A 26578-nucleotide genomic window follows, 5' to 3' on the forward strand; every position below is an offset into this window, starting at 1 on the left:
CCCAAGATCTCTCTCTCTCTTTCTCCGTTTCTGGTTTAACAGCGAAATTTCGCCGAAATTTCGAGATTTCGGCGAAATTTCGAAATTTCGGCGAAATTTCGGCGAAATTTTTCGAAATTTAGTCGAATCCGTGTTAAAATTTCGGAACCCCTAAAAAACGAAATTTTCGGCGAAATTTCGCCGAAAACTTCGAAATTTAAACCCTTGGTCATAACCTTCCAATTTGTGAAGTCATCATTTTTACTTTTTCTTCTAGAAAATATATATAGCCTTTGACAGGAAATATTTCATAAGCAAGACAAGAAAGTCTAATAGGGCTGCAATCCGGTGGGGATAATTTATGCAGATTTAGCAAAATCTGAATAATTCTAATTCATATGATGCTGGAATCTTGAAACTGGCAATAAATTGAATTATAACTTCCACAACCAATGAAATGATACGTGGAATTGTTATATGGGTTGCCCAAAAGATAAGGATATACTAAACGACTCTAAGTTCTTACAAAGTTGGCCAATTAGGATAATTTTAAACTAGTTCCAATCAGAATTGCTTATTTCAATCTCCCAACAAATCTTAACCATCATCCATGAGGAAAAACCTTCTTATGATCATCGACTACAGGTTCTAGCATCTAGAAACTATTTGACTACTAAATGTCTTCAATTCAAACACTGATCGAGTGCTTCCCAATAGCAGAATTCTGCACAAGTCCCATGACTGCATTAACAGGGGTTTTATCCTTAATCTCCAAAAGTACAGCAATGGACTTGACCCAAAATACTTAATTCCCTGTTGATGTCCTTGTTCATAATTGAGGGCCTGCAAAGAACTTCCAACAGAATTTGAAGATGGGGGATCCTCAAATTGAAAGGGTATAGCCTTGTAAATCCCAGGGTTAACTAGTTGATCACAAAGGAAGAAAATGCTTACTACCATATTTAGGAGATGAAAGCCACAAATCTAATACTGATTACATATAGGCCATACCCATACATGAAACCCTCAATCCCACATTCTGGTTCATAGTTTTCTAGTTTTCAGGTCTTCCTTTATCTAACTATGTAGAATATTAATTTATAAAATGGGAGGCAAAAGTGCAGAACACATTTAACTATTTTCAAGACAACCTTAAAACAAAAAAGGGGCATTGGTAGTAGGATTAGTCTAGGGCTCAAGTTCATTGTTCAAATTTACAACAGTTCAGGAGGGATCTACTACTACTCCAGTCTCCAACATAAACCAAAATTCAAAAAAAAGTTGAGCCCCTTTTTTGGTTCAAGCTGGCAAACACTACTAATAAAAGTACAACAATGCTAACCATCCAACACTAATGGTTTCATAAATTTGACATAAGCATTTCTCTGTTAGGCTTTAAATGCTTTATTGAAAAACTCATAAAACTGACACCTTTTCTCAGACAACTGTAAAAGATAAATCATTTTATTCAGGTGAAACCTAATAATGATCCAATAACATGAATTACAATTAGGGGAAAAACCACAACACCATAAATCCCATTTATGGGAGAACAAATTCTCATCACATAAGCTGAAGTGTCATTCTAATGTTTTTCTTCACCTATCCAGGTTAGCTCATAGTGAAACCTGGATTGTCTGGGCGCTAGATGCACCAACAATAAGTTAGAATATATTAGAATACATCTATCAGTCACAGCAAGAATCAAATAAGCCAACATTAGAACCTAACATAGATCTAAAAATTACAGCAAAACCAATTATCAACCACTAACCAGTAGATCCATGTATACCATCCCACAAAGATCTCTATTAATCTACCACAATCCAACAACTTGTGCTCTTCAGTCTTCTCGAGCCACAATCTTGTACTTCCCAGTTTGTTGTTGCTGCAAATAGAACAAAACTCATTTAGTAAAACCTCACCAATACATGATACTTAACCTTCATTAGCTAATATTCAAAGCAAAAAGGGACCAACTGGTGATTTGCAAATAAGTATTTACCTTCATCCATAAATCAGAGTGGCTTCTGCAAAACCCAGCTACAATAGCACCCTTTTTCTTCCCTTCCCTGTACTCTATACAGAGATCCTCATTCAACCCACAAGTCACATGAAAAGCCAAAGGGCATTTAAGCTCAGAGCACTGAATAGCACACCCACATGAACTCTTACACACATAACACCTCTTCTTCCACCTCCTTTTGGGAACCTTGGAGCAATCAATCCCCTCTCGGCCTTCCGAGTCCTTGAAGAACACCTCCGGAACATAAAGCGCGCACACAATGTGGGCCCACCGGCCATCTCCGGTGGGCTTCATTGCTCCTCCTTTCACAGGACACAGGCAGCAAGAATAGGACTCATTGGATTTAGAAGACATAGAAGAAGCTGAGCATTGGGTGCAGAACCAATCACCCTCTGGAATACCCTTTACAAGGGGATTGCCATAGCAGGTTGCGTGAACCATAAGATCGCACCCATCACAGAAGACAATTGGATCTGATGGGTCTCCATCTGTGCTCTGACAAACAGCACAAACAATCCCATCATCAGCTTCATTGTACCCTTCATCATCAAGATTTTCACCGCCTGCATTTTCTTGGCTTTTCTCTTCCTGGGTATTTTCAATAGCTTCATTGCAACCATTTTCAGGAACTCCCTTCTCTTCTTCCTTTTTCTCTACCACTGCTTCTGGCGCTACAGCAAAAGGCAGCTTGTACTCGACATTAAGGTCGAATGTCGAAAGCGGGTCCTCGGGGACTAAATCAGGCTGAAGCGCCCACACCCTTTTCTTGGCCGGCAAGGAATAGGTGGAGACAGCAATGGTGGTGGCAGTGTGGTCAGGGAGAAGAGGTTGGTCCCTTGTCTCCTTTCTTTTCTTCGCTGGAAGGCACGGCAAGGAGGCCAAAAAGGCATGGTCATGATGGTGGTGGTGCTGTTGTTGCATGAGTCTGAATCTTTTGAGAGGAGGTAGGCCATGGAATTCGGGATCCATTTAGTGCTTTGGTTGTGTTGTTGTTGTTGTTGGGCAAAGAAAGTTGAGGAAAATGTTTTGATTGAGAGAGTTTTGGAGGTTTTGGCGTTTGGGATTTGAAGTGAATTTTGAAGCAAACAAATTGTAGTGGTAGTGGGAAGCGGGAAGTGATGAGCTTTCTTTCGTTTTTTGAGTTTGGCTACGGAGGTTTGAATTTGGCGGGAGACCTGAAAATTAGATTTAGAGGCCTCTTTGTTCTGAAAATTAGTGCCAAAAATATTTAGATTTGAGTTTTGGGATTCAATTTTACTTTGAAAAACCAGCGCCCAGATGATTTGGCGGGTGAGGTCCAGTTTTGTTGTTGGACTTGGGCTTGGGCCCTCGAGTATATATACCCATTACCCACAATTTGGTCAGTCCCTTTTCAGTACCCAAATTCCTTAATGGTGTGTTTGGATGGAGAAAAAAAACTCGGAATTTAAACAAAACTCAGCATTTAAGAAATTATATGCTCTAATTTCCTTGTTTGGGTCAATAAATACAGAATTTTGTAAATTCTAGGTGAAAAAAAACTTGGGATTTGAAGGCTGTAAATTCCAACTTTAAATTCCACCTAAATTGGTGTCATTTTCAAAATTTCAATTTTTACAAAAGAAAAATAAGTCGTGTCGACCATGTCAACACTACCACCACTGCCGTCAACGTCACCACCACTAACACCACCACCCCCGCCACCCCCGCTACCACCCCTGCTGCTGCTGCCGCCACCACCACCACCACCACCACCAACACCGAGACCGCCACCACCGCTACCGCCACCACCGCTACCGCCACCACCACCACCACCACCACCATCACCGTCACCACCATCACCATCACCGTCACCACCACCACCACCACCACCACCGCCATCACCATCACCATCACCATCACCATCACCGTCACCGCCGCCGCCACCATCACCGCCATTGCCGACAACACCACCACCACCACCACCGCCACTGCCAACACCTCAATTTTAGCCACCACCATTTTTCCCACCGCTTGTGGGCCATCACCCCTACCAATATGGTCAACTCACCATAAACATCATTTTTATTGTTGTCACCATCACCATCAATCTTTTAAATTGATGCATCAAAAATTAAAACTACCATAAATTCTGTATTTAAACTCCATTATGTTTACATATTATCCAAACAAGAGAATTTACATATTCTAGAATTTTAAATCACATCGTTTTAAATTCCGTCATTTGTGAATTCTTTAGTAATTTCAAACTACTTCATCCAAACGCACCATAAAGAAACTTCCAAATTTACCGATAAAGTAATTAAAAAACCAAAGTTTTTTTTTAAGATAAAAGGCCATCAGGTTACCCAAAAAAAAGCGATTTTTTTAATTATTTGGTCAATCAATACAGGCAAAACCAATTTTGAGAAGAAATTGAAAATTGGGTACAATAATGAAATTGTTGGGTGCATTTAGAAGCTCCTTTTTGTTCTCTTTTAATTTCATTCTTTTTGTAGGTTTGAGAAAAAAGAACACAAAAGAAGCCAACTTATTCTTCATAGGTAATGTGCGTTGATACGACCACAACTAGCAGCTCATATGATAACAGAAGAATTATTTTAAGTTTTGTACGGCTTGTCTAAAGTTTCTACATGACATTTAAATCTTGCTTCTGAGTTGGCACACTCTGTCTCCAGATTCCTGCCAAGACACTACCAAAGATTGAATGACAAACGCTGGAAACAGCGCATGGTACTGCCGTCAGAGGATTTCCAAAGTGCTGAGTAGCTAGAACAACTCCAAGCACTGAATTCTGAAACATAAAAGAGTTGATAAGAACACACAGATAACGAAAACATAGTACAGTTGAATTACTCACAGACAACCAATACCCCATGATATAAATTGACATGCAATCTTGCATGAATATATGAGGAAAAAAGAAACCCAAATGATGCTAACCTGCATGCCAACCTCAATGGAGATAGTCCTTGATGATGCCACATCAAGCCCAAGGATCCTTGAAAGCATGTAACCAAAGAAAAAACCAGATGCATGAAGAAGAGAGGCCGCTAGTACCACTTGTCGACCAGACATAAGGATTGCAGAAGAACTCTGGGCAATTGCATTCCCACAAAGAACAGCTACGGTTGCCACAGCAATGGGTGGCATCAAGGGGGAGACAAATTTAACCAGGCCTTGAAAATACTGATTCAGAAATGCACCAGCCAATACAGGAAGAAGCACAACCTGTGTTCAAAGAATATGGTACCTTAATACAATTTATAACAGAAACAGCAACAATTAAGAAGCAGCAGTAGGTTGGAAACCTCACCTGCAGTGTTGAGACTAAAAGCCCAGCTGCATCTACTGCAACATATTGGCCAGCAAGTTTGGCTGTGAGAAGAGGGGTCATGATCTAAAGGATGAAAGGGTAAAAGAATATAATTGATCATCAAAAGAAATAAGCTTACAACAGGGTTAAGTCATGTTTTAATTTGACTAGCTAGCAATCACTCAAACAGTATCTCCCTAAATATGAGACAACTCTAGCGCTTTCCTTATTATTGTAAGGTATAGTTTAAGAAATATGGCTGTGGTCAGTACTTTAAGAAATGAGCTTTCAATAGATCACTTTAGGGTTGAGAATCAAAAACAAGAAAATATTGCTCATAAATGATAATTCAACTAATCTTTGTCAAAGGGAGAGAATTTGGCTTGCCCCATAACTTTTAATTTCTAACTGGCAAAAGAAATAGAATTGACAGAATGTTAATTAACATATAATTGGTCTGCTAATAAAAAGGGGGCTTCAAAACTATTGTCCTAAACATTTTCCAAAAGATGTGTTGAATTTTGCACAATACAAAGACCACCTTAAAGATGATAAAAAGTAAACATACCACCTTAAAGAAAGAAAACATATAAAAAACAGTTACATCAGTTTACCAACCACGGCTGATAAAGTGCTTATTGCCGTCATTAACACTGAAAGTGCCACATTTCCACTGGAAAAACAAAGAGGTCATTAGATCCTTTGGCCACGGAGAAAAACAAGGCAAAGTACACTTTTATTCCCCTAGTTTGTTGAAAGATTTAATTTGGCTCCTTTAGTAGTCCCAGTTTGAATACTGATAGCCCTCAAAAGTTTCAATTTGGGTCAATTCAATCCCATTAGTTTCAATTTGAACATCAACCGTATATTTTTCAATTTGTACTAAGTACTAACGCTGTCCCTCAATCTATTTATAAAAACCAGAGTGAATAGAAAACCAAACAAAAGAATCCATGATTCCAATATGATCTCAAGTTCATGCATAGAAGTCATTTGCTTCCTATTCATGTGAACAGCATGTAGTCACTCACCCTCCCCATGATTACTGCATAGGCATTCAAGATGTTTTGCAAGGAAAATGTTAAATGTAGGCGTTTCAATCCTGAAGTATTTATCAAGATAATCACACCCATCCAACTTGCCAAAACTTTGTCGTTGGCAACATAGAGGGGTGCGACAAGGACCACATGTTGCTCACATGGGCAGATAAATGGTCCTGAAATAGATGATTTGGACCAAAAAAAAAAAATCATGTGAAATAGGGATCATGTTGGAGATATGCAGAGGTCTTTCTTTCCAATCAGATAAACGGGATGGAGGGATTGAATTGACACAAATTAAAAAGTGCAGGGTTGACAATGTTTACATTGAAACTGGATTGAAACTAAAAGTCCAAATTAGAACTTTAAGCAAATTACACAGGATAAATGTAATACTCTAAACACAAATAAGGAAAAAAGTAATATGGTATGATTCTATTTTTGATAATTCATATACCGTGCAATATAGGTGACAATGTTACTTGCTGTTCCTGCAATGAAATAACCGGGAAAACAAAAGTTATTGAGGAAGAGAGGTGACGATGGAGTAAAAAGAGATACATATGAAAAGATTGACAGACATACCACCAGGGCAGCAACCAACCAATATCAAACCAGCTGCATAATGGGATGGCAAATTCAAAAGCTTGCTCACAAAATATCCTGACAAGGGCATCACCTGCAACAAAAACGAACCGTTCAAATCTAAATTGCTATAAAATTTGCACATAAACAGATAGAAAAATATATAATGTTTTATCCCCAGTACAAACAACATGGAGCTAGAAATGTTCAAAGGATCAAGTTGTTGACACCGGAAGCTAAAATTACAAGAGGGTTCAACAAAGTAAGATCTTTGGAGTTCAGACCAAATTGACATTTTCTTGAAATGGAAAATCAGGTGCACCATGGATGCCACTTTGTTTGTGGTTCAAGATTTGTTGTGAAATAACACAAATGCTAACAATGTTAACACTTTGAGACGCTGACAAGAGTAAACATTACTAAGTTCTAGCTTCAATCTACGTATAAAAAGAACTTACTGACCGAGTACTGAAGGACAAAGCCAGAGAGCAATTCCTTGGGCATAGCCAACGCGCCGCGAAGGTCATCGAAAGTGAGGGTCATGCCCATGCCAAGCATGGTAAGTGTTATGCCCACAATAGTCAAATTGGGTTTGACCCAGTTGAAGGAAGTTGGATTGACGAGCCCCAAGAGGCACCCCAATGCAACCCAAATGGGAAATGCAGTTGATACACCCTCACCGATCACTTCAACCCAACCCCTGAAACTCCTGTTGCCACTGGTGCTGTGGCTGTTCGATGAAACGCCGCAGTGAACTGGAGCAAGTGATGGTCGAGCGTTCTTGGTGGCTGTTGTGGGTGGAAAGGAGTTTGAGGATAGGACCCATGTGGGTTTATTGAGAGATGCTGGCTGTGAGTTGCAGTGACATCTTACAGTAAATTGAGATGGTTTGGTGTAGTGAGAGAAGAGGAGTGATGGAAGTTTAGCTGTTGTTGGTGAATGGTCTGAAATGGGGATTGGTTGGAATTTGAAGGCTCTATTTCCATGGGGATATGAGAGTGATGACTGCATTCTCTCTCTCTCTCTCTCACTCAATCACTCACTCGGGCTCTCGCTACTTGTTATTACTTCAGGTGTTTAACAGTGTGTTACAACTAACAAGGACTCAAGGAGGCAGTTTTGGTAGCGTGGACTGGTTTCTAAAGCATATAAATATATAATAATTATATAACGCTGTTAATATGACCTTTGCAAAGGTGTCAATGGCCAAAGTATTGCATCCTTCAATTGATTGCGACTCGGGAGCTGGTGAGAGTGAGATTTGGTCCCAAATTTTCTTTTCTTTCATCGGACCGGTGAGACTCAGTGAGAGAGAGTCAAACTGAGAGCAAAAACATGTCTAAATTTAGTTCACGTGAGAGTGAGAGTAAAATTAGTGGGCCCAGTCCATGTGAGAAAACAGAGGAGAGAGAGCTACAGAAGTGTGGGCCCGTACAGAGTTTGTGAATTTTCAGAAGAAAAACTTACATGTAACAATGGACATACACAGACTCTATCAAAACGTGTCATCATATTAGTCGCTTAATTACGAGAGAATATTCATACTCGTTCTATTAGGATTAATGTCATTTTGCTCCCCAGACTATTATACATGTATGAGTTTACTCCTCAAATTTCTAATTTGAAAAATTAAGAACCCTGACTTTTTCAATTTTGCCAATTAAAGTTATTCCGTCAATTTATACATTTTTCATCTAAAATGTCGAGATGATCAAGTAAAATTTAGCAAGAAATAAAAGAAGAAAAATGATGCATGAGGAAAAAATGATAAGATCTAATTAGAAGGGACCATTTTGCCCTCAAAGATTTGGATAAAAAATGTGTAAATTGACAAAAGAACCTCAATTGGCAAAATTGAAAAAGTCAGAGTTCTTAATTTTTCAAATTAGAAGTCTGGGGAACAAACTGATACAAGTGTAATAGTCTGGAGAGCAAAATGGTATTAATCCCCGTTCCATTACATGCAACTTATTTTTAAACAATTTGATTTAAGAGTTGGTTTATTTGAAAAGGTATGACATGACACAGTTAATTAGATTGATAGAAAAAAAAAATTTGCATACTAATTGGAATGTTTGCGCTTAAAATTGTAACACTTTGGTTTGTGTAATAGTGAATTTTAAAATAAATTCAATTGAGCTTTAGATCATAACACTTTGGTTTGTGTAATAGTGATTTTTGAAATAAATTCAACTAAGCTTCGTATCACTTTTTTATCTAGTGGACACAATATATTCACTTGCTTAGGGCTTATTTTTTGTGGTAAGAAATATTGGTGATCGACATTAATTTGAATTCAACACAATAACATGTTCATGGGGAATGTACATTGAAATTCCTGTAACAAAGGCCAAGCAAACCATAGAAAAGAAAAAAAAACATTTAAGAAATGCATATAAAACAGATTAACAAAAGAATGGGGTTATTTGGACCCAATTATTTTGTATCTTGATTTTTTACCCAAATTTTATGTAATTTTTTTTTTTCACATATTACTCATAATTATAAAGATTTAAGTATCTAAATGATGTTGTGTGGTTTGAGTTATGGTATTTGATTTAATTTAATGAGAATTCGAATTTAGAGAATCTCTGAAATGTTTATGGGAAGAATAGAAGAGAAGACAACATGTTTTTACAAATGACACATATGCTCAACACATTAGGCATACAATGTAAATTGATTTTTCCCTTCTGTGTTCCCCCCTGCCCGGTGGTCTGTTGTTCCATTCAGATAAGCACAAGGAATGGAGCAATCCTAGGCTTTATCTTGTGCCGCAATACAGAGAAATCACCACCTGAGAATATGACTCAACTTATAAGAACAAATTGCATACAAACAGAACTCTTCAGATAATTTCAGGCCAAACATGGATCATTTCAAACCCAAATAGTTGCACATTAAATGGCCAACTAAACCCCACACATGCAGTTGTAAAATGCTTAATTCAGCATACAGGTTGTTCTCTATCTCTGCCTTCTTTTTATTCAACATCTCTTATATGGTACTTATGCCGCAATTATAATGTAATTTTTTGTTTAATTTTCAAATTCCAAATATGGCAGTAGCATCCATATAATAAACCAGGAAAAAGGAGAAGAAACAAAGAAGCACAAATTTGAACAGATAAACATACCTTCTCAAAAAAGAAAAAGAAAAAGAAAAAGAAGCTAAACATACCTCATGACATGACATCGCGAAATCAGTTCGTGATAGCAGAGGGGCAGCAGATTGCAAGGCCAAAGTTGTAAACCTAGAGATGAAGAAACACATGAAGCATATTAGAGACAAGATAAAGAACCATGCAAGAGATATCATGAGATATCAACTCAAGAGATATCATGCAATAAGTTATCAACTGCAGCTAAAACCTGCAGCAACATAAACCTTGCAAAGAGAATATAGCATACATGACATGCATGAAATAATTTATCAAGCAGAGAAGCAAAACTAGGCAGCACTAACTTGAGGCTTAACCCATGAGATCAGACAAGTAATGAGAACTTAAATAAACAGGTCAACATCAGAAAGCTTGTTTCACATTATTTACTTTTAGAACTATGTATAATATAACTCCTAAATAAAACAGCTGAACAGTATAAATCTTCTAAACAAGTACCATTCTCTTGGACATGCTAAAAGAAAAATCTTGCACAGTTTCAAGAGCATAGATTTGAGATCCAAGATGGAATACACCACTGCGGCTAACAAAAAAGTGCTAATGCAGTCCACTAAGGTCCCTGTGGTGGGAGCTTGATGGTAAATCTACCATCCACCAAGAGCTTATGCATGGTCCAAATCCAGGCAATGTCCCTTATGTTGCCTAGCCAATGTTGTCCACTGAAAAGCTCAGCTACTCCAAGACTAATTCAGTTATGAATACTTTGAAATTCATACCTTCAATACTTTCAAATTCTCATCACTTTATGATGTATTATGCTCTATAGCGCCACAACTCAGCAGCTACACCACAAACTGTGCTCATAACCTGATTCTAAAACATTTATTCAATTGTGCTCATAACCAGAACACTCCTTGGTTCGATGTAAAGCCTTTTCATCTAAAGTCAATATCCAATCTTCACCACAAGTTGGCTTTTGTTTTACCAAAATACTACCTAATGTCATATCCATCATTGTTTTCTTCTAACAGAAGATGAAAAAAGACATTGCGGTAAAAAGGAAAACAAACTCCAACTTAATTTTAAACTAGAATACATACATAACAGGACAAGAACTACCAATCAGTCAGAGCTTGCCCATCACAACAAGTAAGCAATCAAAACATCCCGAGATATAATCCTAATTTTTGCCAAGGTGCAGTCATCTAGACAACTGAAAAAACATTATTCCCTTGATTTGAAGTCTAAGGCCCAATAGATATAAAAGAGAGAATCCAGGAAATGAAACATCAAACTACCTTGATCACGGATTACTAGGAATTTCCTAAAAAATTACTACCTTGATCAGTCTGGTTTTAATGGAAAGTAAACCAAGTTTTATTTTTTGTACAGTCGCAACCAAGAGAGGGAAAGAATATTTAAAAAAAAAAAAAAGAAGAAGAAGAAAAAACCGACTGTGAAAAGTCAGAAAATTAATCACTTACTTGACCAGAAACTCATCCTGTAGCTCCATTGTTGAGTGTCTTCCCAATGAACAGCATACCTCATGCTATGGATAAGCTTCTCTTACATTTAGCTGCTGTTCTTCTAAAACGAATGACATGGAAAGACTTCCTTTCTTTAAATAATAGTCCTTGAACCAAACTCAATGCACAAAACCCATGAAGGAGAAAAGAGGTCACTGTTTTCACACCTTAAATCATGTGTCCCTAACAGTCAACTCTTGTTGTTTCACAAATTTTGTAATTTATGTCTTGCCATAGTCCTAATAAAGTGAAGGAATATGACCATAGAACCTACTTGGATTGGATAGTCCATAAACTGAAATCCAGCCATCAAAAAGGAAGGGGAAGGATAAAGACCTCTAAGAGAGAGAGAGAGAGAGAGAGAGAGAGAGGGAGCATCATACTAAAACTTTTTCATGATTCCCTTTAAAAACGGGTTTAGATGCAACAATGGTCTACACAACAGCTGCAGTGTGTCCATAACCACACTTCTCCTGCCCCAACTTTGGTGAAGGTTGAGAGCTTCACTACACAACAAATAAGAACCAAGCTACTTGTGTTTCCTGAAGGCAGGCATCAAGTATTGCCTAAATCAAGACAGGCTCAGGACACCTGGGCATAGAAAAAAGAAATAATATCCTGATAGTAGGCTAGCACAAAACAACACCAAGTTGAGTTATTATTTTAATTAATGAACTCTAGTCCTCTTTCAGTAATGAAGAGTAGAAGACAGAAGAAAAGACAAATTACTATGCTAAAGGACTTGAGTTTTCTAATGTATTAAAGAACTTGCAGAACAATTATCAAATATCAACTTGTACAGATTCTTAGATGGTTTCTCACCAACCTCTCATGAGGATCATGGTTCTCAACTCACATGGAAGGAACAGTAACACAAATTATACATGACTGAAGCACTGTTCACACATGATTTGGGTTGATATCAACAACATAACCTTTTGCCTAAAGGTCTAATAACCAAAGTGGCTATTGACAAATGAGGCTGTAAGAAAGCCAAAGTTAATAAAATCAAACAATGTGGAACCTTCTTGAAAATATTTTAATAATTCCAAACTCATGGGTCCTGGAGACATGGTGTCTACATGCTATAAGCCTAAATCAGTAGTAGTTGAATCAAAACCTGACATATGATTACAAGAAAGGGAACAAAGCTAGGCACCTGAACAAAGTAAATGTGGTTGAGTCTTAAAGAGCACATACTGAGCCCAATGTCAAAATAAATGCTTAGAAGCTAAAAAATATGACTATACGGTCATAACAAACTAAGGGTAGTCTTAAAGACAGTCATATAATAAGTAAAACCACTTTGCAATATTCCAAATTGCACAAGGAAGCGTCCTGAGGCACAAACCTAATTGAACCGTAAAATAGATTAGCAAACAAAATGCAGAAAGAAACTAACCTTAAACAAAAAACTATTCTTAATAAGAATCTCAAACAACAAACAATAATGGAGAAAATGAATTAATATATAAGGATCCTACGGGAAGATTATTAATTTATGGCGTTGGCTATAAAAAGGGGTTGACAGGTAAACGACAAAAATTCACATGACCAAGGGACAGCTAGCATAACTTTGCATTTATCCCAATAACAAACTTAGAGTTGTGAAAAGCACTAGCAATGTGCTTGCTTTAGATGACTAGAATTCAACAAATTGATCTTACAAACCAAACATCTCACATATGAAGAGCACAACAAAAATATACAAATTATGAAAAACATGATCTGCCATTTAAATATGACATGCAGCAAAGTATATATAAATAGAACAAAAACAATTAATATCATAATGAAATGCACTTAGAGAAGTTGGAGCAAATATTTTCATCAAAGAACACCAAACTATCAATAGTGCACTGCACCTTCAAGGTAATATGGATTTATGATATGTTTAGGTACAGTTTCTAAAGACCAAATAGACAAGAAAATTTTCCAAAATGTCTAATATGAGATAACACTTCAATAACAGACCTAAGTATCTTGTATGGTGCAGCCAAGATACCGGTCAGAATACAGCTCGGCGTCCTGGATGAACTAGTTTATCTGTGCCCTTGAGCTCGCTGCATGTCATATGCACCCCATGAACCAGGCATAGGTCCATACTGAGGAAAACTTTCAGCACCACTCTGTACCTGAAAATTGATTAACATATCCAGACATTTAGAAGAATAGCAGCCAGCAGTTGCAGCTTACGTAGCAATTGCAATGCAATAAAGCACATGCATGTATACAAAAATACACTTCATGTTTAAGCAAGCATGTGCACACACGCCGATTATGAAATCATGAAAGAGAGAAAAACTTACAGGGTTCATGCCATAGCTGGCAGGATAAGGATTTCCTGCATATCCTGCTTCAGGATTGCCATAATTTGCATTGTAACCTACACCTGCAGACAAAATTAAAATAAAAGAAATAAAATTAAAATCTCAATCAAGGTCCAAGGAACACATGACCGTTTAGATTTCCCTTGAGCTTCCACTGGGACAGTTTGAAACGCAGCTGGAGGAAGGTGAAACTTTCACTACACCTCAAAATTTTGTTAAGGTGTTTTTCCTAGAAGTGATATTTTATCCATGTTTTTGAGAATAGTATGTTTTCTTAATCTTTTCTCCTCATTAAAATAATGGTTTCAAGAGTAAAATCTTAATTCAAAATAATTACCAATATAAAACAGATTGTATACCTGGATTTCCAACAGCAGCTGCAGCTCGTGCTCTCTTCTCAGTATTAGCAATTTCTGCACGAAGTTTCTCCAGCTCCCTAGCCATTGAGATCAATTTCTTCTCCATCACCTGACCATGCTCATAATTCTCTGCATATCCTTTCTTTTCATACTCAATGGCAGCTCTACATGCCAAAAAAAAAAATCTCAAAAAATTAAAACAAATAAACAGACAATAACCAAAACATAAGCATTATATTCAAGCATAAAAACAAATCACAGAAAAGCTACCTAGCACGTTGGAGTTCCTGTTTCATAGCTTCAATTTCTGCTCTTATAGCTGGCGCCTGTTGCAAATCAGCGGTGATTCTAGCCAAATCTTGTGTCATCGCTTGTGCCTGGCCTGTGAGCTCCTGCCTTGCAGCACTGAGCTCCTTGATATCAGCACGAACCTTAAGAAGCTCAGACCGCATAGCCTCCACTCCACGAAGGTCCACTTCCAAACGAACAGACTTCTCATACAAATCTCTCATTTGAACATCCTTGTCTGCCCGCAATGAATCAACATGGTAAGCCATCCGTTGCAACTCATATTGGGCAGCTTCCAATTCCTGCTTAAGTGCAACATGGGTTGCAGCCAGCCTCTGGTTATCTACTAGAAGACCTTGGATATCTTGATGTTGAGCCGCAAGATGCTCCTCAATTATGGCAGGGTGAGGAGGGAGCGGTCTGGGACCCATGCCAAGCTGGGATTCTCTCATTTCCTCAAGTAATGCTGGATGTGGCATCGGCCCAAGTCCTCTTCCATATGGGGATTCATGGACCAGTGGGGGTAGGCCAGTATGAGGTGGTCCACGATTTCTCCCAGACATGATTTTCTTTTACTCAAAGATTAGGCACTCAAAATACCCCCTTCTCAAAAATATCAATCAAGCGCGTCCTAACAATCAAACCTGAATGACATGAAATCTAATCTCAATTATCTACTCACGTATATCTCAAGACCAGCATCAAAATAACTCATCACACCTTATAAAAATTTAGCTGAACAACCAAATCTTGCCTATAAATCTTAATTTTAAGCATTTGGAGGCATAATTCTCATGCAACAGAATTCAATTATACAAAAAAATAACTTCTAATGCAAAAATGACTTCCCTCTACCTAACCCTGTGTTTGGTTGCCAAGAAAACGCAAGAAAATATAATCAAATCAAAGTTTCCAATAATTACAACCCAGCAAGAGTGAAACAAACTCGACTAACTGCATCCCAAAATTTTGCATTATGTTTTCGTTTTCTCGTCAGGCAAACGAGAAGTTAAAATTATATTATGGTAAAGTAAGTGATACTCGATGACTGTTTATGAAAGCGTAGAAAGGGGCATGAGTGATAGAAATTATTGACCTTCGCGAAGTGATTGGACTGCAAAACTCATAGGGAGGAGCTTCTGGTCATGGAGTCCGGCTCGAGACGAGCTCGGAGTGGTTCAGAAACCCTAGCTAAGGATTTTTCTCGCAGGGGTTGTGTGTTGTGTAGCAGAAGAGAAGGGAAGGAATTGGAATTTGGAAATGGAATTTGGAAATAGAAATTCAGTTTTTTTTTTTTTTTTTTTGCTTTTTTAGACTTTTTAGTGTGAAGACTCTGGACGTTGAAGTGAAACAGGGCCGGAAACACACATCTGTGACTGTAGTCATTGGGCCAAAAAACATCCCCGGGGGTTTTAGAAAGGGCTTTTCTTTTTTACTTTACAAATAATTTGTTTTTATATATGAAAATGAAGGATTTGAACTTAGAACCTGAAAATACATGCTTTACAAAGAATTTGGAATTATCAAATAGAGTTCTCTTGGAATTTGGAATTATGCTTCCGAGCTTCCTAGCTTCCGAGCTTCCGAGCTCCCGAGCTCCCGAGCTTCCGAGCTTCCTAGCTTCCGAGCTTCCGAGCTTCCGAGCTTCCTAGCTTCCGAGCTTCCTAGCTTCCGAGCTTCCGAGCTTCCGAGCTTCCTAGCTTCCGAGCTTCCGAGCTCCCGAGCTCCCGAGCTTCCGAGCTTCCTAGCTTCCGAGCTTCCGAGCTTCCGAGCTTCCTAGCTTCCGAGCTTCCTAGCTTCCGAGCTTCCGAGCTTCCGAGCTTCCTAGCTTCCGAGCTTCCGAGCTCCCGAGCTTCCGAGCTTCCGAGCTTCCTAACTTCCGAGCTTCCAAGCTTCCGAGCCCCCTCCGAGCTTCCGCCCCGCGCACCGCCAGCCCCAGCTCGAGCCCAGGCTTCCGCGCTGCGCACTACCTAGGCTTCCGCGCCGCGCACCCACCCAGGCTTCCGCGCCGCGCACTACCTAGGCTTCCGCGCCGCGCACCCACCCTGGCTTTCGCGCCGCGCACCCACTGAGGCTTCCGCGCCGCGCACTACCCAGGCTTCCGCGCTGCGCACTACCTAGGCTTCCGCGCCGCGCACCCACCCAGGCTTCCGCGCCGCGCACTACCTAGGCTTCCGCGCCGCGCACCCACCCTGGCTTTCGCGCCGCGCACCCACTGAGGCTTCCGCGCCGCGCACTACCCAGGCTTCTGCGCCGCGCACCCACTCAAGCTTCCGCGCCGCGCACCCACCCAGGCTTCCGCGCCGCGCACCCACCCAGGCTTCCGCGCCGCGCACCCACTCAGGCTTCCGTGCCGCGCACTACCCAGGCTTCCGCGCCGCGCACCCACCCAGGCTTCCGCGCCGCGCACCCACCCAGGCTTCCGCGCTGCGCACTACCTAGGCTTCCGCGCCGCGCACCCACCCAGGCTTCCGCGCCGCGCACCCACTGAGGCTTCCGCCCCGCGCACTACCCAGGCTTCTGCGCCGCGCACCCACTCAGGCTTCCGCGCCGCGCACCCACTCAGGCTTCCGTGCCGCGCACTACCCAGGCTTCCGCGCCGCGCACCCACCCAGGCTTCCGCGCCGCGCACCCACCCAGGCTTCCGCGCCGCCGACACCAGCTCCCTCCGAGCTTCCGCCCCGCGCACCACTCAGGCTTCCGCCCCGCACACCCACCCAGGCTTCCGCGCCGCCGACACCAGCTCCCTCCGAGCTTCCGCCCCGCGCACTACCTTATCGCTTTAATCAATGAAAGTCCTACCACGGACATCTTTTCATTCAAAGCGTTAATTGTGTGTACGGGCACCCGGGCCATCGGACATCCGACCCTACCCATATCAAGTACCATGCATTCAAGGGAAAATCAGTATCATACATGCATTCAAGGAGTCAGTGGTGCCGGCCAAAGGTCCTTCTATGTTTAACCTATTTATCACCATCGTAGCTTAGGAGGCCAGTCACAAGCAATGAGATGAGTGGGTTTGTATGTGGCTTCTCAAACACCCTATATATACTTGGTTAAAGCCTCGCTCATCCATTCCATGTCAAAGATCACCACACTAGGAATTGGGCCAAACTAAACAAAAGACCTTTTTTCCTACAATTTTAAGCAATGAGTGGGGTACAGTATGAGAACATGTATTAAAATATAAGCAGGCTTCTAAATGCATCCAAGAATTGATAAGCAATGCTTTCACCAGTCAAAAAAAAAAAACAACTTTACCCATAATCAAAGGAATAATGATATGAGAAAAGAAGAGAAAAAGATTTTAAGCTTTATAGAGTTTATAGAGTTTAGGTCATTGTAAAGAGGCTGGGTGAGTAGAGTAAATTTTTTTTTTTTTAAGTCAAGTCCTCAAAGGTCATTTTACAAAAGGATAAATTTGACATTATTTTTTTCATTAAAATATGGGTGAAAAAATAAGACAGAGATGAGAATATAATCACTCTATCAAATATCAATCATGAACAACTAATATATCTTTCAAAGACATACTTACTAAATGTGGACCAAATCAAAATTTTCATAAATAAGCAACTCTGTGAGAATATTTACTTTGGAAACGCGTTTATTCAATTTTAATGAACTTTTTTTTTTTTTGTTAGAAACACTTAAAAATTTGCAATTGGAGGTTTTCTCAATTTCACACCATATATAGTACTCTCATTCCATCAAAGAGCTACTAACTTAGCTAATATGTGAACTACCATGTTACATACAATTCATGTGCCTTGAACCTTACCGTATAATTTTATGTAAGAAAATATTTCATCTATCATATTTTTTGTTTTGTCCCTCTTCAAAGAAAAATCCTTGATTTCGGATGTTGCTACGTAATACCTCAGAAATCTTCAACAGCATTACCTTCCAAGTTTCAAGCCAAGCACTCCTCCGAATCAATTCATGGAGCATAGGGTGAAACTAAAGCTCTGTAGGCTGTAGCCAACTTTAACCCTGCAGTCATTGCTCTTAGCTCCATTATTTTACACAGTAATACTCGTGAAACTCTGAATGGAAATTGTATATATGTATTGTGTATATGTATTATATATGCTGTTCTTTGGATACATGTACATTTGAACTTGCACACAAAATCTTTTATTTGGTGACATTGAACTATCATGTCAGCAATTGATGGTGTTTACGAGTTCATAAAGAAAATTGACATGCAAACCAACTCAATTATTCTCCCACCACTTGTAAACATGCAAACAAACACACACACACACACTACAAATCCAACTCTCTCTCTCTCTCTCTCTCTCTCTCTCTCTCTCTCTCTCTCTCTCTCTTATGAATTGCATGTGCAAGGTTGATGAACCACCACATTTGTTGAGTTAATTGAACAATACACGTTAGAGGTTTGACATTAATTCTCAGTGTGTACGTGTTGCTGCATGCATGTAGTGTAATAATACCCTTCATTGAGAGCTAGCTAGGTATGTTCATCAATACCTTGGTCCCTGTAGACTACTGGATTGTGTTAGCGATCATGTCACATCCGATTACCAAGAAATTAATGCCAACTTTTAGGTCTGCAGATACATAGCAGGAAATTAAGCAGCAAAGGTATATCCTTCATGCAACCCAATAAACTAAAGACTGAAATGCTAGGTACTAATTAATCTCATTAATACTTCTCTACTAGAGAAAACTATTAATTGTACCGATTTGCTCAGTTCTCTAATTTCTAACTTAGAGAAATTCTCTTATAAACATCGAAAATAAGTGTAGCATGAACCAAGGAGCTCTTAAATTAAATACGATGGGTGTGTGATAATCCAATGAATAGATCTAATATCAGTGGTTATGTTATGCTTACTTTTTATCATGCTTATATATAAGAGAATTTCTCTACTTAATTATTTGTGGAAAATCTTTGTGTTCTGAGCTATATCATTGAGAAAGGAAAAATTTTACAAACAGAACACATATTTTGATAGTTGTTTCATTTCAAGACATTAATTTTGCTTTGTGTTAATGAAAGACACATATTTTCATTTTGTGTCAATTAAAGACCATATTTTTATTTTTTTTAGTTTTTATCTCAATTTTGGCCCGACGTTGGATCCATCAAAACTTCACCAAATTTAGCAAACTTATACTTGGTTTAAAGATATGCATCTTCTCTTTACAACCATATAAAAATCACCCAAATCGGATCTCTACAACTCCAGATAATCGGCCCCAAAGTAGGGTACCCAAAACTGTCCGATTTTTCAATTTTTTTCTTAGAGGTCCGATATGATAGTTTCGGGTGTTCTACATTTGGGCCAATTATTTGGAGTTATAGATGTTCGATTTGAGTGATCTTTATGTAGTTGTAAACAGGATATGCATAACTTTAAACCAAGTATAAGTTTGCTAGATTTGGTAGAGTTTTGTGAGTCCAACGTCGGGCCAAAATTGAGATAAAAACTGAAAAAAAAAAAATGGTCTGTAATTAACACAAAATAAAAGTATGTGTTATTCATTAACACAAATCAAAATTAATGTCCTGAAATGAAACAACCATCAAAGTATGTGTCCTATTTGTAAATTTTTCCCTTTCTCAACAATTTCTTGCAGACCATTGTTGTACAGTCAATAACTCATCTTAACAATTGGTGAAACTCTGCATTAGCAGAGTTTAATAAATAAAAGAGAGAGAGAGATATATATATATATGCATGTTTTAGTGTTTAATAAGGACCTTGAAGACCCCGTGAGTGTCTTTATGAGGCATAACGGTGAACTATTCCCATTTTCTCCAACGGTTGTTAAGACTCAAACAAGAGCACGAGCACTTCTGAGCAGATCAATAGCCCAAGGACCAAGCCCCCCAGCTAGCGGTGGACCTCACGTGAACTACACTTGCCTGGACTAACCCCACGATATCAATGCAAAAATTATTGCGCTCTTGGTCTGTAGCACCATCCTATACGTACCCAAAAAGCACTTATTCCATTCTACTTTTCCAAATATACTCCATACAAATATGTTACTCATCTCACATCATCAACAAGAATTGTCTTTGCCTTTGCTCATGTAACACACACAAGGAAATTAGGCATGGAAGCTTTGTGGGATGTAGAAGACAAGTGGAAGCTGTCAACCCAACAAGCTTTTCTCCTACTATTCTCTGCTGCTTTTGCTCTCATTGGTCTTTGCATGGCCACAACGGTTTTAAGAAAGAAGGCTCAAAGAAACAACCAACAGCAGCAGCAGCTGCAGCAGCAACTTGGTTTGAGCCAAGAAGACACAGCATGTCCCAAATGGTCTGAGCCAAGTTGCGGTTGGGGTTCGATAAAGAGGGCATTGGTGGGCTCCGTGCGGTGGAGCAGAGCGAGCAAGTGGGAGGAGAGACAGGGCGGGAGCTGGCGGGAGACACCCCGCCCGCTGCTGGACAAGGGGATTGAGGTTGATGTGAGGTGGCATAGCCATAACTCAGAGTCCCCAGTGTGGCAAAGGCCTATACTCATGGGGGAGAAGTGTGAGCTTCCAAGGTTCAGTGGGCTTATTCTATATGATGAAAGGGGGCAGCCTGTTTGTGACTCCCACAAGGAAACTAGAAACCAGGTAACTTATAATTTTTTTCTTTTTCTGGGGAACATAGATTTCTAGTTGATAATTAAGATTTAGGTGAGGAATTGGATTCTGTTTCGTATATGAGTTTAGAAGAGAATGACCATTTTTGCTGTTTTATGATCTTATCCACCCAATCAACATGTTCTAGATGCACAAAATCCAGTTCAAGAAGTTATATAAAGCCAGAAAACCACAATATGATTTGAGTGTTTACTGTATTTAAGTTGTCAGGTTAGGTCAAAACATGGCATATATGGCTAATGCTTTCTGTAAATTTAGATCCAGCAATATCCCTGTTTTTGAGCATTTGTTGCTTCTGTCTCAAGTAACTTTGTTTTTGTTTTTTATGTGCAGGAAAAAACGACTGCTGTTGCTAGAACAACTTTGAGGGACTTGCTATGATATTTCTTTACAGAAATGTTCTAAATAGTTTTACCAAAAGAGAGTAGTAGGAAGTTTGAGTATAGTATCGTGGACCAGTCATCTTCTGCAATAATAACCCTTTATGTGCACAGCTGTAACAATTTATGAACATGCTTTTGCCTTCATTATTTCTAGAGCAATTTATCCCAATGAATACTGTACTTTTTAATTAGGCGCACCTAACTGGGACAACCCAAAATTTTGAGAAAGGAAGACATGACCTTGAATTCAACCATGTGATCATTCATCTACCAGTGATGTACATCATGAACGTTTTGTGTGGAATGACAGACAAATTATCCCTGGCCAAAAAAAAAAAAAAAAAAAAAAGAGAAATTATAAGGGGAAGGTGCCTATATGAGAGACTAGGGTTTAGGGATTGAAGCCGGAAATATAGTCAATATGCATCTAAGGCTCCGTTTGGTTCACATAATGGGCTCTTTGGAAATGTTATTTTCATGCTCATTTCAGTTGCCATTTGAATAGATATAATGATGCACAGAGGTGCCTACATTCAGAAGTCACGGTCCCCAATACCAATAACTTATTAAGCAATTTCTATTCTTTTATTTCTGATATGTTCTGATGGTTTGGTAGGATGTTTTCAACGTGAATGGGAGGCATATGAATCATTACATGGCAATAAAATGAACAATTTACCATGTTAAATACGCTATCATACAAGAAAGTTAAGAACTAAGAAGACAATGTAACTTTCTAGATTCCTCAAAATAATATGAAATAGAAACACAAGGGAAGATTCAATTTATTGCATGATTAATTCTGAAGCATGTAGGTACAACCACAAACTACATATACAAATAACCTAAGAAAGGAAAGTGCAAAATAAACCACGGCACTTTATTGATTGTAAAGTGAACATAAGGCAGGGTATGTTTCATATCCGGACCGTGACCTCTCATGGTTCAATTCCTTGATCTATATCAATAGCAAAAAGCTGCTAAAGCCATATAAAAGGGGCTTTACAAGTTTCAACTTGGTGTAGGAAAGATGAGAAGTTGTTGATTTGATGATCTCAGACAATTACGTCGTTCAACTCATACCGATTCATGATACATGTGAGTGCACTTCCACGGACAAAAGGACGATGGAGGGAGAGAGGAGAGGGCGGGGAGAGGGGGAACCGAACGACTGAGGCATAGAGGAGGAGCTTGAAAGGCTGAAGAACATAACTTTAGGTTTCAAGTTGGTAATCAGCACCACCCTTTCCATACCATAATGCCTTCCCATGTCAAAATAACAAAAAAAGGGGCAGCCATGGATGAATCCATAACACATTGCTATGAAATTGACTTTACGTTACACATAAATGCAGAGAAAGCCAGGCCACCGCTTTCTTTGTATGGGAAAAATGAAACATAACATATATTTGCAATAAATTTGATACTTGGAAAGATCAGACTTGTACATGCAAGAAATGTGCAGAAGATGGTTTCCCTTTGCTATAAAACCACAACAAAGAATAGAGAATTGCCTCGCATCACAAAATAAAAAGAAGATAACACTTACTTCAAAGACAAAACACATATGCACTTTTCTTGTTGGCAAACTTATTTATGCATATGAAACTATTAAGGGTTCTCTGGACTCTTCTTTAGATGAATCCTTATAATAAAAGTACAACGCTAATTGTACAATCCCCAAAACGGTTCCTATCCCATTTGGGACCTGAAATTCATAAAGAAAGATACAGTTAGACATGGGAAACTATGAATATTTATTCTGAATTGACAGATCCAAATAAATAAAAAATTTAAAAGGGAAAATATGGGCTCAAGGAATCTTACATAAATAAAGGGATCATAATTAAAAATTCCATAAAGAAGGAATGACGTGCTCATTAGGAATGTGGAAAGGGAGAGATAAAATGGCATAAATTCGACACTCTTTGTCCGGATCACCAAGTTCTGCAAAAATATATCAAAGTAAATAAAGTAAAACAAAATAATAAAAAACTAAAACCGCATATGCCTTGGATCAACTTACAATAATAAACAATGGGGAAGCAAACATTGATATGAGAGAAACACAACTAAGCAAACCAACAACCATCCGCCGAGTAAAAATGTCAGCAATTTGCAAGCTCCCAGCTACTATGATTCCGAATAGACCAAAAACTGCCACCAGCAATCCCAGCATCGTCACCTGCCAGCGACATTAAGGAGGGACTAATGATCATTTGGAAGTTAGAACATATAAAGGCTTTCAGAAATTTCATCAAAGTAACAAATGTTAGTAATTTTGAAGGAATGTATAACCTTTTTTGATTTCTCAGCATATACTATGAAGAGGGTTATGTAGACTAATTGAAACACTGCACCAGCTGAATTGACCGTCAAAACCAATATGTTATCAGAAGATATAAGAGGCGTGCCATACCACATGCAGATCAAGCAGTTCAAAAGGGCATATATGTATGGCAGCCCTGAGAACTCTTCAGTTGAATGGTTTCTGATAATTCTCCTAAATGTGTGCCTGAAAGTTATAAGAAATTAAAAACAGAAACTGGTGAGTAAATGAAACACAAATCCTTACATATTCTCCTGTTTTCTGACATTGAATTATTACCAAACAGAATGAAATAATCATGAGTGAAACTTACATAGGGGAAACAAACAGCCCAAAGGCAAAGACGTTCCCTGCACAAATTAAAAAATCATCAATTGAGTAATCCTTATATATGAAAAAATATATATTTATATAAAATATGCGGATTTTCAATTGCAAGACATTGCAGAGCATCACAGGTTGCTGATCACATTGACCGCACAACCAAGTCAACAGGATCAACAGCAGTGAGAGACTGAGAGGCATGGCATAGGTGAAACATCTTGTAAAAGCGTTGAGGAGGCGTCATGCAGGTGAAGCACCTTGTAATATAATGTAATATATTTTGTGTGTATATCAGTATATGTGTGTATCCTAGTACTAGACAATGTTTCATCACAATTTGGAATGTTGGGAAAGAGTACTTATTTGGAATGTTGTAATATCTGGATGTTTTTCATTTTAAAGTTCTTATTCATTTCATTAAATAATTCCTTAAACGTCCTTACTAAAAGAGTTTTAGTCTGATTCCAATATTCTATTTTAGTCTGACACCAACTGGTGATGCCTAAATTCGTCATTGAGCCCAGTTTGCCTCAGAACCTACTAAAGCACACAAATGAAAGCATCTCCAATGCAGAAGTCTGATTCAAAAACTCAAATGTTATAATACATAAGCTATTTTAGTAAGGTGCAGTAGCTACTGAGATGGACTAATCCCACATTTCCGAGTTCAACACTGTAGTTTCGAGTAAGGAACAGAAATTAAAAGCTTTCGGTTAAACCAACATTTGAATATACTTACTTGCTTAAAGAGCTTAATGCATTGTTGTACAGTAAAAGTACATATTGTTTTTTCACCAAAAAAATTACATATTGTTTTTGGAAGCCACAATCCTTAAATTTTGGATCTCAAAAGCTAAGAAAAATATTTTGCAAAGTCCTTCTTAGACAGTAGAAAGTCATGTCAATATTTGATCTCAGGAGATGTCTCATTCCAGTAATAGAATTTCTTAATAAATAGGGGGAAAGAAAGACATTTTAAATAGACAACAGTCAAATATGCATGATAATACAGTCAAATTACTCCCTAATTTCTGTGACAGCCTTAACTTTCTCCGTGAAATTGGGGGTACCCAAAAAAAGAGTATTTTGAAGACGCACAAACATTTGGTTTTGAGGATTTATAGTTCTTTCCAGTCACTACAAAATACGATCAATGTCTTTTCCAGTTTTAAAAATATCAATGATAACGATTTTGAGCTAACAATCCTAAAACAATTTGTAATGTGGACTGCTGAACCAATATGGAAGACTTTTGACCGATTCACGAGAAATCAACAATCTCCTCATTCATCTTTCAACAGAACCAATCTGTTTCCCACAAAATGGACCCAGTGGAACATAAAGAACCTAACAAAAAACAAATGGGGTTCCTTAGCTTTTGCAGGAAGTGCAAGAACAATAGAGAATTGAAGCATGTAGAGCAAAACCAACAAATTCATCAACAATAATGGTCTCATACTCTCATGGGTATTATTTCTTTGCTTGAGCAAAACTGAACACAGAAACCAGAATAATTCAGACAATGATCACAACAAAAACCCATAATTCAGAAGGAGATCAGAAGAATAATACCTGCAATTCCAGCTGCATCTTTGCAAATTATAAACACGGAATGTGAAGTAGAATAAACCATCAATCCCTTCAACACCAACTGTTCACAAAAAAAAAAACCACACCAAACAAACCCAAATCACCTTTCAAATAAAACCTCTCCCTCTCTCTGAAAAGTGAAAACCAAAGCTTTCTCCCTCCAAAATCTGGTCTCTTTCTCAAAAGGGTTGTAACCTTCCTCTGTTTCTCAAACAAGGCTGTTCTTGGACACGTTAAAATAGAAAGAAATAAAAAGGGGTCTAAAACTGGCAAACCCAGCTCTGCGAGACTTTGAGTAAGGAAGTACCGGAGTACAGGTCCTTATTATCAATTTATCACTCCATGTATAAACCTTTTGGTTATTTATTATTTAGACAAGCCTAGAAGGCTAGAAGTACAAGGCTGGGACTTCAACTTGGAAGAGAGATACACAGAGGTTTTGTTTTGGGCATGTGGGGTCTCTCTCCTCAAGTCTCAAGAACTCGTGTTTGTTTTTTTCCCACGTGTGAGAATTATTGAATGGAGGGTGTTTGTTTGTTTGTTTGGACAAGGCCTGCTGAGCTGGCAGGATAGTGACACCAAGTTTTTTGGAATAAATTTTGTTTTTCTTTGGGTCTCAGCCCAATAGAAAAAGGGTTTGTAAGTGTGGCCGTTTATTATTAATTTATGAGTTATAATATGAGTTTACGAGTTTATATGTTAAGTATATTATTATTAAATATATATATGTTATGATATTAATAACACTATATAACTATTACGTTCAAAGAAAA

At 38.6% G+C, this 26578-nt stretch overlaps 5 protein-coding genes across 7 annotated transcripts; 1 reads left to right on the plus strand and 4 right to left on the minus strand.

Moving 5' to 3' along the window:
* Positions 1 to 1775: 1775 nt before the first annotated feature.
* Positions 1776 to 3022, minus strand: LOC147297855 (RING/FYVE/PHD zinc finger superfamily protein). Of its 2 annotated transcripts, XM_086229786.1 has the most exons (3): positions 2663 to 3022; positions 1985 to 2593; positions 1776 to 1867 (listed from the first exon to the last, which is right to left on the minus strand). In XM_086229786.1, exons 1-3 carry the CDS (start codon positions 2972 to 2974, stop codon positions 1823 to 1825), a joined length of 966 nt encoding a protein of 321 aa, XP_086085912.1. In that variant the 5' UTR covers positions 2975 to 3022; the 3' UTR covers positions 1776 to 1822. The 2 variants fall into 2 exon arrangements, with proteins under 2 accessions (XP_086085912.1, XP_086085911.1); XM_086229785.1 differs by having other exon boundaries at positions 1985 to 3022.
* A 1394-nt stretch (positions 3023 to 4416) lies between these two features.
* Positions 4417 to 8062, minus strand: LOC147297856 (Sodium Bile acid symporter family). Its single transcript, XM_086254022.1, has 7 exons — positions 7388 to 8062; positions 6926 to 7019; positions 6798 to 6831; positions 5919 to 5973; positions 5301 to 5384; positions 4928 to 5215; positions 4417 to 4778 (listed from the first exon to the last, which is right to left on the minus strand). Exons 1-7 carry the CDS (start codon positions 7934 to 7936, stop codon positions 4614 to 4616), a joined length of 1269 nt encoding a protein of 422 aa, XP_086110148.1. The 5' UTR covers positions 7937 to 8062; the 3' UTR covers positions 4417 to 4613.
* A 1402-nt stretch (positions 8063 to 9464) lies between these two features.
* On the minus strand, positions 9465 to 15824 carry LOC147297857 (structural maintenance of chromosomes domain protein). 2 transcript variants are annotated; one of them, XR_015123981.1, is made up of 7 exons: positions 15646 to 15824; positions 14532 to 15193; positions 14262 to 14425; positions 13882 to 13964; positions 13547 to 13707; positions 10106 to 10178; positions 9465 to 9722 (listed from the first exon to the last, which is right to left on the minus strand). XR_015123981.1 is itself a non-coding variant. In XM_086255162.1 (5 exons), exons 2-5 carry the CDS (start codon positions 15110 to 15112, stop codon positions 13615 to 13617), a joined length of 921 nt encoding a protein of 306 aa, XP_086111288.1. In that variant the 5' UTR covers positions 15113 to 15193; positions 15646 to 15824; the 3' UTR covers positions 13385 to 13614. The 2 variants fall into 2 exon arrangements, 1 of the variants encoding a protein (XP_086111288.1); XM_086255162.1 differs by lacking the exons at positions 9465 to 9722; positions 10106 to 10178 and having other exon boundaries at positions 13385 to 13707.
* Positions 15825 to 20642: 4818 nt separating this feature from the next.
* Positions 20643 to 21864, plus strand: LOC147297858 (uncharacterized). Its single transcript, XM_086229892.1, has 2 exons — positions 20643 to 21149; positions 21513 to 21864. The coding sequence occupies exons 1-2, from the start codon at positions 20643 to 20645 to the stop codon at positions 21558 to 21560; spliced, it is 555 nt and encodes a 184-aa protein (XP_086086018.1). The 3' UTR covers positions 21561 to 21864.
* A 1071-nt stretch (positions 21865 to 22935) lies between these two features.
* On the minus strand, positions 22936 to 26187 carry SWEET2 (Nodulin MtN3 family protein). Its single transcript, XM_086238052.1, has 6 exons — positions 25788 to 26187; positions 24205 to 24241; positions 23861 to 24077; positions 23589 to 23747; positions 23390 to 23509; positions 22936 to 23270 (listed from the first exon to the last, which is right to left on the minus strand). Exons 1-6 carry the CDS (start codon positions 25846 to 25848, stop codon positions 23157 to 23159), a joined length of 708 nt encoding a protein of 235 aa, XP_086094178.1. The 5' UTR covers positions 25849 to 26187; the 3' UTR covers positions 22936 to 23156.
* Between the last annotated feature and the right edge of the window lie 391 nt (positions 26188 to 26578).

Source organism: Dryas octopetala, chromosome 1 (assembly GCF_963921425.1).
Source record: "Dryas octopetala chromosome 1, drDryOcto1.1, whole genome shotgun sequence".
NCBI classification, from domain to species: domain Eukaryota; kingdom Viridiplantae; phylum Streptophyta; class Magnoliopsida; order Rosales; family Rosaceae; genus Dryas; species Dryas octopetala.